This window comes from Aphelocoma coerulescens, chromosome 17 (genome assembly GCF_041296385.1).
Source record: "Aphelocoma coerulescens isolate FSJ_1873_10779 chromosome 17, UR_Acoe_1.0, whole genome shotgun sequence".
Taxonomy (NCBI): domain Eukaryota; kingdom Metazoa; phylum Chordata; class Aves; order Passeriformes; family Corvidae; genus Aphelocoma; species Aphelocoma coerulescens.
Window position 1 is genome coordinate 6,368,687 of NC_091030.1, and position 12,729 is coordinate 6,381,415.

At 52.8% G+C, this 12,729-nt stretch overlaps 1 protein-coding gene across 1 annotated transcript; it reads left to right on the top strand.

Annotated features, from left to right (window-relative positions):
- The first annotated feature begins 426 nt into the window (after positions 1 to 426).
- On the top strand, positions 427 to 12,655 carry AIF1L (allograft inflammatory factor 1 like). Its single transcript, XM_069031789.1, has 5 exons — positions 427 to 540; positions 5,091 to 5,157; positions 8,135 to 8,176; positions 9,345 to 9,507; positions 11,174 to 12,655. Exons 1-5 carry the CDS (start codon positions 463 to 465, stop codon positions 11,259 to 11,261), a joined length of 438 nt encoding a protein of 145 aa, XP_068887890.1. The 5' UTR covers positions 427 to 462; the 3' UTR covers positions 11,262 to 12,655.
- Positions 12,656 to 12,729: the final 74 nt, after the last annotated feature.

A 12,729-nucleotide genomic window follows, 5' to 3' on the forward strand; every position in this document is an offset into this window, starting at 1 on the left:
GCAATGGCCGGGACACGCAATGGCCGGGACACGCATCACCTCGGCCGTGGCTGTCCCTCGGCCCATCCCTTTTCCCGCTGCTCGCGCTCCAGGGCTTATCCAGCGCCTGGAAGCGGCTGTGCCGTACCACCCCCGGCCCTCTGCCGCCGGTACCGGCGCGGCGGTGCCGCTGCCGGGGCAGCTCCGGAGCGATCCTCGGTGTCCCGGAGCCGCGCCGGGCGGGCGGTGCGGGCAGAGGGGGCCGGTCCCTTCCCTCCTGCGGGAAGCCCAGAGGCGGCGGTGCCTCCCCCCCGTGCTTGGGCACCTCGAACCCGCCGCGGGTGCCGCGCTGCCCTCCCGGAGCAGAGCGATGCGGGCTCCGGCTCCGGGCGGGGAAGGGGTTAAGGGCGGGGGGCGGAGGGCCTGGCCCGGCCCTGCCCGCCCCTATTTAAGGCGGCGGCGGGCCCGGGGTGGCTCGGTGCGATGGCGGCTCCGCGCCGGCCGAGCGGCGGGGGGCTGCGGAGGGCCCCGCAGGACGGGAGGCTGGACGAGATCAACAAGGTGGGGCTGGGGCCGCCTCCCAACCCGACCCCCGTGGGGAGGGGGCTGCGGCGGGGCCGGGCGGGGCAAGAGGAGGAGGAGGAGGAAGGGAGCGGTGGGTGCAGGAAGAGCTGCCGACCCCTCTGCCCAAGCCCCTTTGGAGAGGGGATCCGGCCGGAGGAGGAAGCGGGGTTTCTACGGGGATCGCTTTCTATCCCCTCCGCTCCTGGCGTTGCCCTCTCGGGCGGCTCTTTCCTCGCCGTGCACCGCATATCGGCGGGTCCGAGCGGGCTGGTAGGAGCCCGGGGACTGGCTGCTAGGAAATTCCCTTTGGGAACGTGCTCCAGCAGGAATGGGGGCTATTGTTCTCCTGGAGCACTTCAACCTCCCCTCTGCTGTGTTGAGCACTTCATCTTTTTCTTCCCGGAATGAGAAGTTGCTGCTGCTCAGAGCTGACTCCAGCCTTCCTAGCTTTTCATTACAGCGGGTGAATGTGTAGCCCAGGATGGCTGGACGTCCCACAAGCCTTGGGCAGGGGGAGCGGCACCTCCTGGATTAGTGCAAAGTGCACTGGGCTTTGTGCCCTTTACGCCAGGGTCAGGCAAGGTCCTCTCCCCCGAGCTTCAGGCTTGCCCCGTCCCTTGCTTGGCATGGCTGTGGGGGGCAGTTCTGTTGGCACCCCTCCCAGCTAAGAGTGGTTCTGAGGGTGAAAAGAAGGTTTTAACCTTGAAGCAAACAGCCCTGGGATTTCAGGCACTTCTAGGTGCTCCTTTAGTCACTTGCACCTTGGTGTTACAAGTGCAGAAATCAAATCGCTGTACAAGATGAGAGCCCAGAGGAGATGGTTTCCCCTTACCCTCACACTGACTAAGCTATGAAAAGCGCCAATATGTTCCACCAGACAGCAGTGAGACAGTAGAGGTGAAGTTTAGGTCACTGGAGAGGGAATTAAGTCATTAGAAATTACTCAACTAATTAGAAATTAGGACGTGCTGCGGAATAAGAGTGGAAAAAGAGGTGTCACGGCATAAGGTGTAGAGTAAGAGCACTCAGTTAAAAAGGAGCCTTTGTAACCTGCTGCTGGAAGGCAGATACAGCACACCCTGCACCGAGAAGGTGTGTAGGTGGGTCTAACATATCTCTCCTAGGCAAGATGGTGTTGACCCCTATGTTGAGGATGAAGGGACTTTGTTGTACCTACTGCTGCAGTTTCTGCTTCTCCAGAGCCATCCTCCAGCATCACTCAGGCACAAGGTGGATGCACAATCCTTAAGCTGGTAGGAGCTGTAGGACTGAGTCTGGGAAGCTGTGCTTCCTGGGATGCTGCTGGTGTGCCACTGCTGTGTGCCAGGGTTTGGGGCTGTTCCTCTTCCCATGCGGGGGACAGGTTCCCGTCTCTCCCCTAAGCTGCCACCACTTCTGTCTCTTCTTTGGGTGAGGTTTGGATGATAAAAATGGAACAAGTGACTTCCCACTGACAGAGCTGCTTGTTTGCATCCTTGCTGCCCTGTGTGCTGGCTCAGTGCTACGAGACAGGGTTTGGGCAGCTCAAAACCAAGCTGCAGATAGCATGGGTGGCAGATGCCCGTGGATCCTCAGAAGCCATTGTGCTCTGGGCAGCAACCCCCACGCTGCTCTGCTTTGCCAGATCTATGTGGCACTGGGGGAGTGCAGCAAACAGCCTTGCACCTCCCTGACACAGAGCTGATACAGAAACTTGGGCTGATACTGTGGCTGGAGCCAGGGAGGGGGTTTCCCGAGCACTGAAGAGCCCTAAGGCTGTAAAACAGTCAAGTGCTCCTAATAAAACCTATCAGGCCGAATTCCTATCAGGCTTAATCTCATTGTCTCATCCTAACACTTAGCTCCCTCCAGCCCTGTTTTCCTGGCTGGTTTCTACCCCAGAGCTCTCGCTGGGATACGGGTCTGGCAGGCAGTGTACTGAGTGCACATGTGCTGCTGAAGGATAGCTGAGTCCTAGTGCTGACTTCTCTCTTCCAGCCTGAAACACTCCTCTGGGCTTCCCTCTTGGTTGTTCCCCTCTTTTCGGGCAACTCAATCACATTGTCCAGCCTCGTGCATCAAGGTGGCAGGCCTAATCCAGCACAGATTAGTTTCAACCTAGTTTTACCTTCTAATGCGCTGGGCTGCGGGGAAGGAATTCAGCCTGCTAGAGAGCAGGTGCCTGCTTCTCCCATCCAGGGCAGGCACTAGCATCCCTCAGCCCCTTCCCAGCCCCAGCAGGCAGAGTGGCTGGCACTGAGCAGTTAAACATCCCAGTCAGAGCTTGGCCTGCCAGCTGGAGTCACCTTTTTGGGGAGCAACGAAGGATCTGGTTTTGTTTAGGTTGTTCTGCAGGTAGCTGGGACTTGTGTGGCTGAGTTTATTGGCTTAGAAAAGTCTCTCAACAGCTCAAGAAAGGCTGTTCAGGGCAGGAGCAGGGGAGAGGCTTTTAAAGCAGTTCTTATTTATAGAACATGTCCCTTAAAATGGGAACTTTAGCAAAGGGCTCTAGGAGGAACTTCAGCCACTCTGAGTTTGAGTCACAGGCCCTGGGGACTGAATTCCTGTGTGCCATTGTGAGTGTTGCCTTATCGCAGTCACAGCCCAGCTCACACACAATGTGGAGGGTGGAATGCCTTTCAAATACACCCCCTTGTTGCTTCCTTGCACCTGGAGCAAAAATGTGTTGCTGGTGGGCTGTCCAGTCCCCCTCCAGTTGAAACACAAGGGAACTGAGTCCTAGTCCTGTGTGCAGTGTCACTTGTATCATGCTGCCAGGGGCTGGTGGGCTCCTGGGCACGTGTCCCTCAGCCATCAGGTATGGATGCATTCCCTTCAGTCTTCAGCATTTCTGTGCTGCTTCTTGCTCTCAGAGAGACACTGTGCTCTGCCCTCACATCCCCTGTTCTGCTGGGAGGTGGAAGCTGCTTGCTGCTCCTGCAGGGCAGGAATGAAGCTGTGACCTGGTGGCCAGGAGGTGTTTTGGCCCTGTTTTGGTTTTTGGTGATGTTTGCCTTCTCCAGAGGCTATTCAGTGGCAATGGCAGTGGGTAACACTACTCTGGTCTCTGGTGACTCCTAATGCTGCTTGAGCCCAGGTCTAGAAGCTGAATTGGGCCCTTTGTGTTGGGCTGGTAAACGATACCCCTGGGTAGAAATAACTGAGATAAATGAAACTGAGTTGGCAAAGAACAGTAAAAGAAGGAACGGGGAATGTTGCTTTTCACCACAGCTCTCAATTTGAGTTGGTGACCATGGTGATGAGGGAAGTCAGTGTCACACTGGTTTGGTGGCCACGGTCTCTGGTGTCCCATCTGGAGATTCTGGGGTGGGAGGAGGGGATGGCAGTCACTTCTGCCCTAGTGAGTGTCCTGAATGAGTGTGCTTGAGATGGCTCAAAAAATGCAGCCTGTGGGCTTCCTGCAAAACCCTAGTTCAGCTGCAGATAAAAGACTTGCCATAGCAGTGGTTAGCTGGCACTGAAGGCCTGAGGACTCCCTGAGCAGGTCCAAGCTCCCCTGTCACAGTGAGGAAGGAGGGAGCAGCTCCGGGAGTGTGGGCTGGAGGGACCCAGGAGCAGGATTAAGATGACCAACAGTGATGGGCACACAAGGTTCTTAGTGACCCCCTCCTGCCTTCCCCGTGAGCATGGGGAGCAGCGGTGAGGAACTCATGCCCAGAGTAGGGAACAGCCTCAGCCCTCCATCCATTAACCCCTCAAGGGGTTTGTCCTGGACAGGCCATGCATAAGCAGTGCAGATGTTAATGATTTCTCCACTGAAGAATGTGGTGTTGTTGCTGAACACAGATCGAGTCATTAAGCTGGGCTGGGCTGGAGTTGGGCGGTGTGGGAGGGCAGGGACAGGAGCAAGACCCTGCTGCTCACAGCTGCGGGGAGTGTTGCTGGCAGGGCACAGCAAAAGAGCTGGCTGTGCAAGTTGTGGTCTGCTCTTTTGCGTATCTGAAGGTTTTTGAGGTGGGGCTAGGGACAAGTGACTAGAAGTGACCCAGGGTTTCCTCTCCAGCCTGAGCAGTGTAGGGGGAGAAAATGGATATTCAGTATGAGAGAGTTCTTAAGCCCAAAATACCCGTCCTCTTGGGCATGTGACATTCTGCAAACTTTGCCTGCTCTATTTGCAAGCCCTCTGAGTTTATCTAAGAGTTTGAAATCTGAGATAAGAGTGCTTTTTGCAAGGACTAGGAGCCCTTGCTGGAAATAAGTGCCCAATCCACATGCTAAGTGTGCTTAAGGAGAGATGTGGGGAGCTGAAACCTTGGGTGAGCAAGATGAGGGGGTTTCATGCAGTTATTCCAAAAGCAGGTGGGGTCCAGTCCTCCTTCAAGCTGCTGGTGAGAAATCTGAGACATCAGAGGGATTCCCCTGGCACTGGAATGTTAATGACAAGGTGTGGAGGGATTCAGCCCATTTTCAACTCTCCTGATGCTGTTGCTCATCTGTGACTCTCTGGGAATTGTGGGGGTCTTCTGGGTAATGGTGTCTTTGCAGGTGCCCTCTAGGGTGTTTTCCTTTGCTACTTTAACCTTGGGGATATTTTTTTCCTGTTTTAGGAGTTTCTCTGTGACCCAAAGTTCAGTAATGAAAAAGACCTGGAGGAGAAGTTGGCAGTGTTTAAAGGTGAGAACTGGAGTGTTTCCCTGTTGAGCCTTACTGTTTGCTCTGAACCAGATTATTTTCCTCAGCACTTGGATCTTACCAGCCTGAGATTCTCTGCCAAATACAAGTGACTGAGCTGGGATGGATGCCTTTCCCCTTGCTTGTGGGACTTGGTGAAACTCCCTGGAGAGGTGTTTTCCACACAAGCCTTTGTGCTTCTCCCACTTGCAGAGCAGGGACATGTCACCCTACAGACATCCTGCCTGGCAGCTGCTGTTACTGCAAAACCTGCTGTGTGGGCAAAACCCACAGCAGCAAAGGAGGATGGTTTCTGTCTAGTTACCCAGCCAGCTGACTGGCATAATGGACCATCCAATAGCTGGACTCCTTTTTTTTTTTTTTTTTTCAATAAGTAGGAGGACTTCATTCCACAAAGCAGAAGTGTCAGCTGCTTTCTGGAGGAGTTGGGGACTTTCTCTCTCCAAAAGTTTCTTTAGTCCTTTCCCAGGCCCTTGACACCAGCACTGATATGTCTAGTGTTGGCCAAAGCCTGACCAGTGTGTCAGCAGATCTAGGGCTTAGGTTTGGGCCTTTTGGAGATAGAGAAACAGACCAAAAGCCTGGAGTCCTCTGGAGCTTGTCCCCAGACTGGTTACAGGACAAGATCTGGCAGGGTTATTCTGGTGTACCCACTTTCTTTCCAAGCAGTGGCTGAAGGCAGTTGAGAAAACATGCCTGCATCACATTGCCCCGAGGTTTGTCCTCAGCCTGGCTCTAACCAAATAAAACCTGACCTTGCTTCCATTTCAGACATTGTCTACTATTTCCTTTTGAATTTTGGCTTTGCAATCTAGCAAGGAAGAAGCTGGCTGGCATTTTGTGATCCCTTACACCGCTGGGCACAGAGGAGCCTCCTGTGCTCCCCGATCTCTTTGTGTCGCCTTTTGTGTGGCTTTGGCTTTTGGCTGCAGCCCCACGTTATTTTTTCCCATCACAATTGGGGCTCTTCAAACATTGCAACTGTAGGTCACAGGCGCAGAATTCCCTGTAACGAGAGCCTTTGGCATCTCCTCCTGCTGCCTTGTGAGTTTGTCTCCGTGGCCTGTCCAGCTCTCCAATGCCTCCTCCAGCTCCCCCAACAATCGGCTCATTGTGTGATGATGGGGGGAATATTTCTTCTCTGCAGTCCTTCCCACTGCCACCCCCCACCCCCCTCCCAGCCTGGGGGAGGCAAAGATGGAGCCCTCATGCAGTGTTTGTGTAAATGTATTTGTGGGTGAGGGACCACGCATGGTTTTTGCTCCAGTATATCCCCACTGCTGGGGTGGGAGGGAAACTTGAATGTGTGAGCTGAGGCTGATGTAAAGCTGCCTCTGTTCTCTGTACTTTTGGCTAAGTGTCAGCTCAGAAGAAAAGAAAACATGTGCTGGGTATGGACATGGCAGAGCAGGGTTTGTGTCCCCAGGCATATGCAGGGGGGCCTGACCCCAGCCAGGGAGGTGGAGTTCATATGCACAAGGTCATTCTGGTGAGGCAGAGTGTGGGGAGAGGCAGTCCCACATCAAGCATCACTCTGGCCCCTAAGCATGTGTGTTACAGCTCCGATGTCTTCTAGGATTGGTTGCTTGATGCTTGAAGGGAGACATTTACTCCTGCCTGAAGCATGAGCAGCTTTGGTTTGTACATGGTATTTCCGTAGGTCTATCCTGGTCAGCTCATAGCAGCAGTAATCCGTGGGCTGAGACCCAGGTGAAGACATGCCAAGCCATTCCTCTCCCTGCCCATCAGCCCAGTTAACCCAACACTTTCCTTTGGAAGCACAGATCCTGGGAAGACTCTGATGTGTGAAATAACCACTCTTCCCTTTGGCTCCTTAAATTAGCCTGCCACTTCTCTGTTCATGCTCATATGCTTGCTGGTGTCCCTGGAGCAGATGCAAAGGTCTTTTCCATTTCCCTTCCTGGGGCAAAGGAGCAGCCTGGAAGGGTTTGGTTAATTTGAGTCCTCTGAGGCTGTTGTGGGGAGCGAGTGCTCACTGCAGAGTGATTTCTCCAGCTCAGCATGGATGGATGGTGCCAGCAGGCATCTTGCTCTTTCCATTTAGCAGAGCTGAGGTGATGGGGGGTCCCCTGCAGCGCTGGGAGCTGTATGGTCTGTAAGACAGACAAATCCTTGCCTGAAGAGCTTAAAGTCTAAATGGGGAACAGCTAGCAAGGGGTGGGGGGTGTGTAGGAAGCTCAGGTGTACCTCTTCAAAGGGCAGGAACTGCACAGGACTGAATTCCTGATTTTTTTAGCTCAAATCAGTGCTCTGCCTGTTACAGCATGCGAGTTTTTGTCCTGCAAAGCTAACCAGACCTTCTGGAGCATGCCTCCCCCTGAGAATGCTGGATTTGCTCAAGTCAGCAGTGTTTGACAGAAGGCTGGAAGGGCAAACAACCTGCTCCAGCATCACAGTGCCCAGGCATGTTCTTGGCTTCGCCCTCTTGATGTGGTCCTTGAGCATCTCTCCTGGCAGGTGCTGCTCTGGGAGTGAGCACAGCAATGGGAGCACTGTGGAGTCTGTCCCTCGTTATTGCAGGCAACTGCGTCATTTAATCCCCCTTCTAATCCGATCAAGCTTCATCTCGGGAGTGCTCCTGGGTTTGTTTTCCTTGCTACTCCTTCTGGGAGGCTGTTCCAGAGCTTTGTTTTTCTGGCTGGAAACCTTTTAACGCTGTTCATAGCCAGCTGATACCTTGTTCTCATGCCAGTGTTTTCCTTCAGCTTAAACGAAAAGCAGCCACAATTACAGAGCACTCAACTCTAGAGCCCTAGAGCTGAGATAATGATTCTAAAACCAGGCATCAAGATGGTCTCCCCTTCTGAACTTTGCATTCAGCAGTATATCAATCTTATCCCCAAATGCTTTATTTCATTGCTGTCAGCAGGCAGTGCTCCAAAGCCCTGTGTACCCTCTGCTCTAGAGTCCTGCTAACTTAATTCTGTGTCTCTTCCAGAGAAGTACATGGAGTTTGACCTGAACAATCAAGGCGAGATTGGTGAGTGACTCTGAGGGATGCTGGGCTGGAACAGCAACAGCCTGTCTGCTGCTGAATCTGCTTCTTTCCTCTGCATTGATGGAGTTGAGGAGGAAAACTTGTGGGCTTTTCCCATGTCCAGCCTTCCTTGGATCTTGATCGCCAGCCAGGGACTTCTTTGGCTCCCCAGCCCCTGCCTTTCAGCTTCCTCAGTCTCTCCTTGCCTATTTCAAGATCTAAGCTCTTCTCAATGCTGTTCTCCTGAAGTTCTGTTTATCTCCTCCACTTCTTTCTGCTCTAAATGCTTTTTTTTCTTCTCTCTTTTTCTCCACTGAGTCCTTCTTCTCAATCTTCTGCTGGGAAGCTGGGAATTTCGAGCTGGGAAGCTGCAGGACTTTGACAATCCTAGGGCTTGCCTGTCTTGAGGCAGGAGCTGTATAAATCCATGAGCACTTCTGGTGCAGAGAAGCTCTTTGCTTTGCAAGGAGGGAAGCAGAGAGAAGCAAAGGACTTGGGTGTGAGTCTGGCTCAGCTGAGCAGCCCTGCTTTGGGTCCAGAAAGCACCAGTTATGTAAAGTTCCAGCCTCCTGCAGTCCTGGAGCTGACACTGAAGTGTAACCACTTGTGTACTGCGCTTTTCCAGGAGGCTGCTGCCTCGTTCCCCTCCTCCATAAGCCTTCCAGCTGAAGTGAAGCCTGTGGGGAGCTGGAAGAGGCCTGACTCAGGGCTTCCGGGAGGGAAGGGGCCCGCAGGTCTCAGCAGGCAGCAATGCAATGGGAGGAAATGGCCTGTGGCGATGGGCAGGGGCGTCTGCTCCCCACAGCTTGTTTGTCTCCAGCTTTAACCCTGGTGTTGCTTCCCTCCTCCTCATCCTTGTGATTCTTGGCACCACACTCCGAGCTAGACAGCACTGTCCCCATGTGTCTCTGGAACACTTGGGAAGTTGTCCCTCTTCTCTGAGTGTATGGTACTTTTATCTTGAGCTGCACAACTGGGAAGTGATGCTCTGTACTAGGCAGAGTGGCAGTGAGCTGTACTGGAAGGCTTCTTGTGGCTTTTGGCAACAGCTTAATGCTGTCAGCCACAGAGTCCACAGGTGAGGTGGTCTCAGGTGGGAACTCATGGCTCTGTCCCTAGGGTTGGTCTGTGGGGTCACCTCTTGACTGCAGCGATTGCCTTGCTCTTGTAGATTTGATGTCTGTCAAAAGGATGATGGAGAAGTTGGGGGCTCCGAAGACCCACCTAGAACTGAAGAAGATGATCTCTGAGGTGACTGGAGGGGTCAGCGACACCATCTCGTACCAGGATTTTGTCAACGTGATGCTTGGGAAACGCTCTGCTGTGCTGAAACTGTGAGTGTCCCGGGATGGAGCCAGGGAGAGCAGCAGGGCACGAGCTGCTGGGTTGGGAAGCTGGGAAGCACAAGCTGTTCTGTCTGGTGGAGCTGGAGCTGTGCACACTCGGTGTTCACAGAGAGAGACGAGGCTCCTCATGCAGGGCAGTCTGCAGGGTGCCATGAGAGGGTGTATAAGCCCATGTCCAGGCTGAGCAGTGGCGAGTGCTCCCAGCAGAGCTGCCTGCTGTGTGGTAGCACAGGCTTCCTCCCACGTGCTCCACGGCAGCCATCCCCCTCCTTTCCAAGGGTGTGCAGGCATTCAGCACTGCAGGACCTCTTCCCGTCTCTTCCAGGAGGATCCTGCTGGCTTTGGGGAACACAGGCTTCCCCTGTGGATGGTGGCAGGATCTGAGTGGTGAATGATGGTCCTGCCAGCACCAGTAGTGCTGGCTCCTGTTTCCCACAGGATGCTCTATCCCTGCCTGATTTTGGAGAGACGGGCAGTAGATGGAGATGGGACACATGCTTGAAACAGCTGGCTCGTGCTGGGAGAGGCTTTCTGTGGTACAGGCTGCCAGCACTAGCCTCCCACGACCCCCTCTGCCCTCTCAACAGGGCTCTGAAAGTGCTGCTCTAACAAATGGCTTCCAAACACTTGCTTGGCTCCATCTCCATCCCATTGAAGCCTGGCGTTTCCTTTCACAGCTCAGAGGCTAGCCCTGCTTTTGTCTGAAACCACCATGAATAGGAGCTGATCCTCTCCATCCTCCTTACCCGTTTTTGAAGGCAGCTTTAGAAACACAGCCAGCTTTCCAGGCAGGTTGGGAGGAAGGATCTTGTACCCACTCTCACATGGTTTCTCTAAGCTGGGACGTGCTTGCTGGCAGAGTCTTCCCACTGTGTGCTGTGTCTGTGTTGGGATGCTTCTCTTCCAAGCACACACAGACTTCTGACATCCCTGCTCCTCCTTTCTCTCCACAGAACCAGACTGAGCCTGCAGCCTGTCCTGTATCTTCCATCCCTCCTCCCAACTGCAGCAGCTTTCACAAACAGGTCCCTTCTCTTGCTAACAGACACCCCATTGTCTGTTGGACTCTGTAGAGCAGGAGCAGAAATGTAAAACTCGTCCTAAGAGCAGTGCAGTCCTTTGATCCATCGAGGCAGCTGGCTTTCCCAGCGTAGCTACAGTCCTCAGGGAGGAAGACAGTGCTAGTGGTTGCAAAATGCTTGAGATTCCTACAGCCAGTGCCTTGCTCCTTGTTTTTGCTCTCTCCCCTGGCTGTAATTGCTGTTGCTTGCTCAGCGTTGGCTTCTAAATGTTCTGCTGTGTGGTTATGTGCAAGGTGGGCCAGGAGTGGTATTTGCTTTTACGCATCAGGAGCACTTGGCATGCAGTGTGTGCCCAGGGGATTTCGGAAGTGGCTGTCTAAATAAAATGTGCTAATCCTCTGGGCTCTGAGAGGAAAACCAGCAGAGACTTTGGGAACCCACTCCTGGTAGCTGCTGGAAAAGCCAGCCTGGCAGCACTGCCCTCTGTTGGCTTTCCCTGCTTTGTTAATTATCGAGTGCTCTTTGTAGGGGAGCCAGATGCTCTTTTTCAGCAGATACTGCCACCCCCAATGATGGATAAAGATGCATTTGCCTTTTTTTTTTTAATTGGAAATATCTGTTGTGTTTTGCAGGGTCATGATGTTTGAAGGAAAAGCCAATGAAAGCAACCCAAAACCTTCTGGTCCACCTCCAGAGAGAGACATAGCCAGCCTCCCTTGAAGAGGACAGGCTGTAAAATGGGCACTGTTTGCTTTGCTGGCCTGTAACAGAGGTTACCTGTGCTTTGTTACTCTTTACTATGGACAGTCCTAGTTTGAAACTAACCTGCCTTAGAGGAACAGCAAGGGAAGCTGGAGACCCCCAGCTCGTGTCTTTCTGCTGCATCCCTTAGCCAACTTGATCTGTTAGACAGGAGCTGTAGCACCAAGCATAACGTGAGACCAAAAAGAACAAAAAATATCCTGTGATTTTACTCTTTCCTCTGCCCTTCCTGCATTTCTCAGACAAGGAGCTACTTTGTTCCCAGCATACAGCTTCAGAGCTGTGCTTGTCACCACAGGTTCCTAATGGTCCTTGCTGCCAGACATGGACAAAGCCCCTGAGGGCGGCTTCATGGGTGCAAAGAAATAAGTGCCTTCTCTGCTCCATCCTCCCATTCCTACTTTGGACTTAGTTCTTCCCCTCCTGACCTCCCCCAAATGCAAATCAGGCTCCCATGTCTGTCTGATCATAGGGGGAATGTGGGAATGTGCTTGGACACAGAGATCTGCCTGTGCAGCCTTTTGGAGTGGGCACAGCTGTCTGCAGGGACAGCTTCTGTCTGCTCTGGGGGCTCATCCTGCAGGCAGATCTCAGGGTCCAACACCAGGCACTGCAGGTGAGGATGGTTGAAGCCACCTTGGGGACCCCCTTCCTGATAAATTTAGACTTGGGTACAACCAGGAGCGTAACCTCTGAACAGGTGATTGTCTGTCCCGTCCATGGAGTCCAGAAACGAGCTGTGATGCCTTTGCAGCCCCACAGGATGCTTGGGGCAAGTAAAACCTCCAGGTGAAAGGAAGCTGAGTGACCAAACTGAACCCTGCCAGACCAGTTGCAGATGAGGATCTGTCCTCAGGCAGCTGCTCTGTCCCTCTGATTTTTGCAGACCTCCCTGTATGTTTTTCAGCTTGGTCCCCTGGGATTATCCATTTCCCTGATGGATAAGCCCTCAAGTCTGCAAAATAAGAACAGCTGTAAGTATGGAATATGAGCTGGGACTGTGCTATCCATGCTCTGGTTACTGTGGTGATTCTTGTTCCATACACAGTTTCTGGAACCCAGGTGTTTGCTCTTTGCCCTTTCCCTACTCTTTTCTTTTATGTTCTTGACAGCTTTTAACTTTTTTAAAATCATGGTTTAGTAAGTACATTTTTAAAAAAGAAATACAGATGATTAACTCTACTAGGCTGATTGTTCCTGCCAAAGGCTGCACTTTTAAATAATTAAAAAAACAACAAAAACATTCCCACTACTGTTTGTGTGAAAACCAAAAGTGTAATGGAGAGAAAAATTATGAGCAAAAGCAGCACCATTCTACTTCAAGGACTGAAAATAAATCTTCTGAAGCTCCACTGTGTGTTAGTGTATATTGTTATCTCCTCTGAAGCTGGGTCCCTGGTCCCTATGATTGGTTGCAGATTAAGGG

What these genes read in the sequence shown, in the direction of transcription:
- AIF1L (XM_069031789.1), top strand. Translation starts at nt 463, where the DNA reads ATGGCGGCTCCGCGCCGGCCGAGCGGCGGGGGGCTGCGGAGGGCCCCG. An exon ending in GAACAATCAAGGCGAGATTG is followed by an intron (nt 8,177 to 9,344) that starts GTGAGTGACTCT and finishes TTGCTCTTGTAG; the next exon opens with ATTTGATGTCTGTCAAAAGG. An exon ending in CGCTCTGCTGTGCTGAAACT is followed by an intron (nt 9,508 to 11,173) that starts GTGAGTGTCCCG and finishes TGTGTTTTGCAG; the next exon opens with GGTCATGATGTTTGAAGGAA.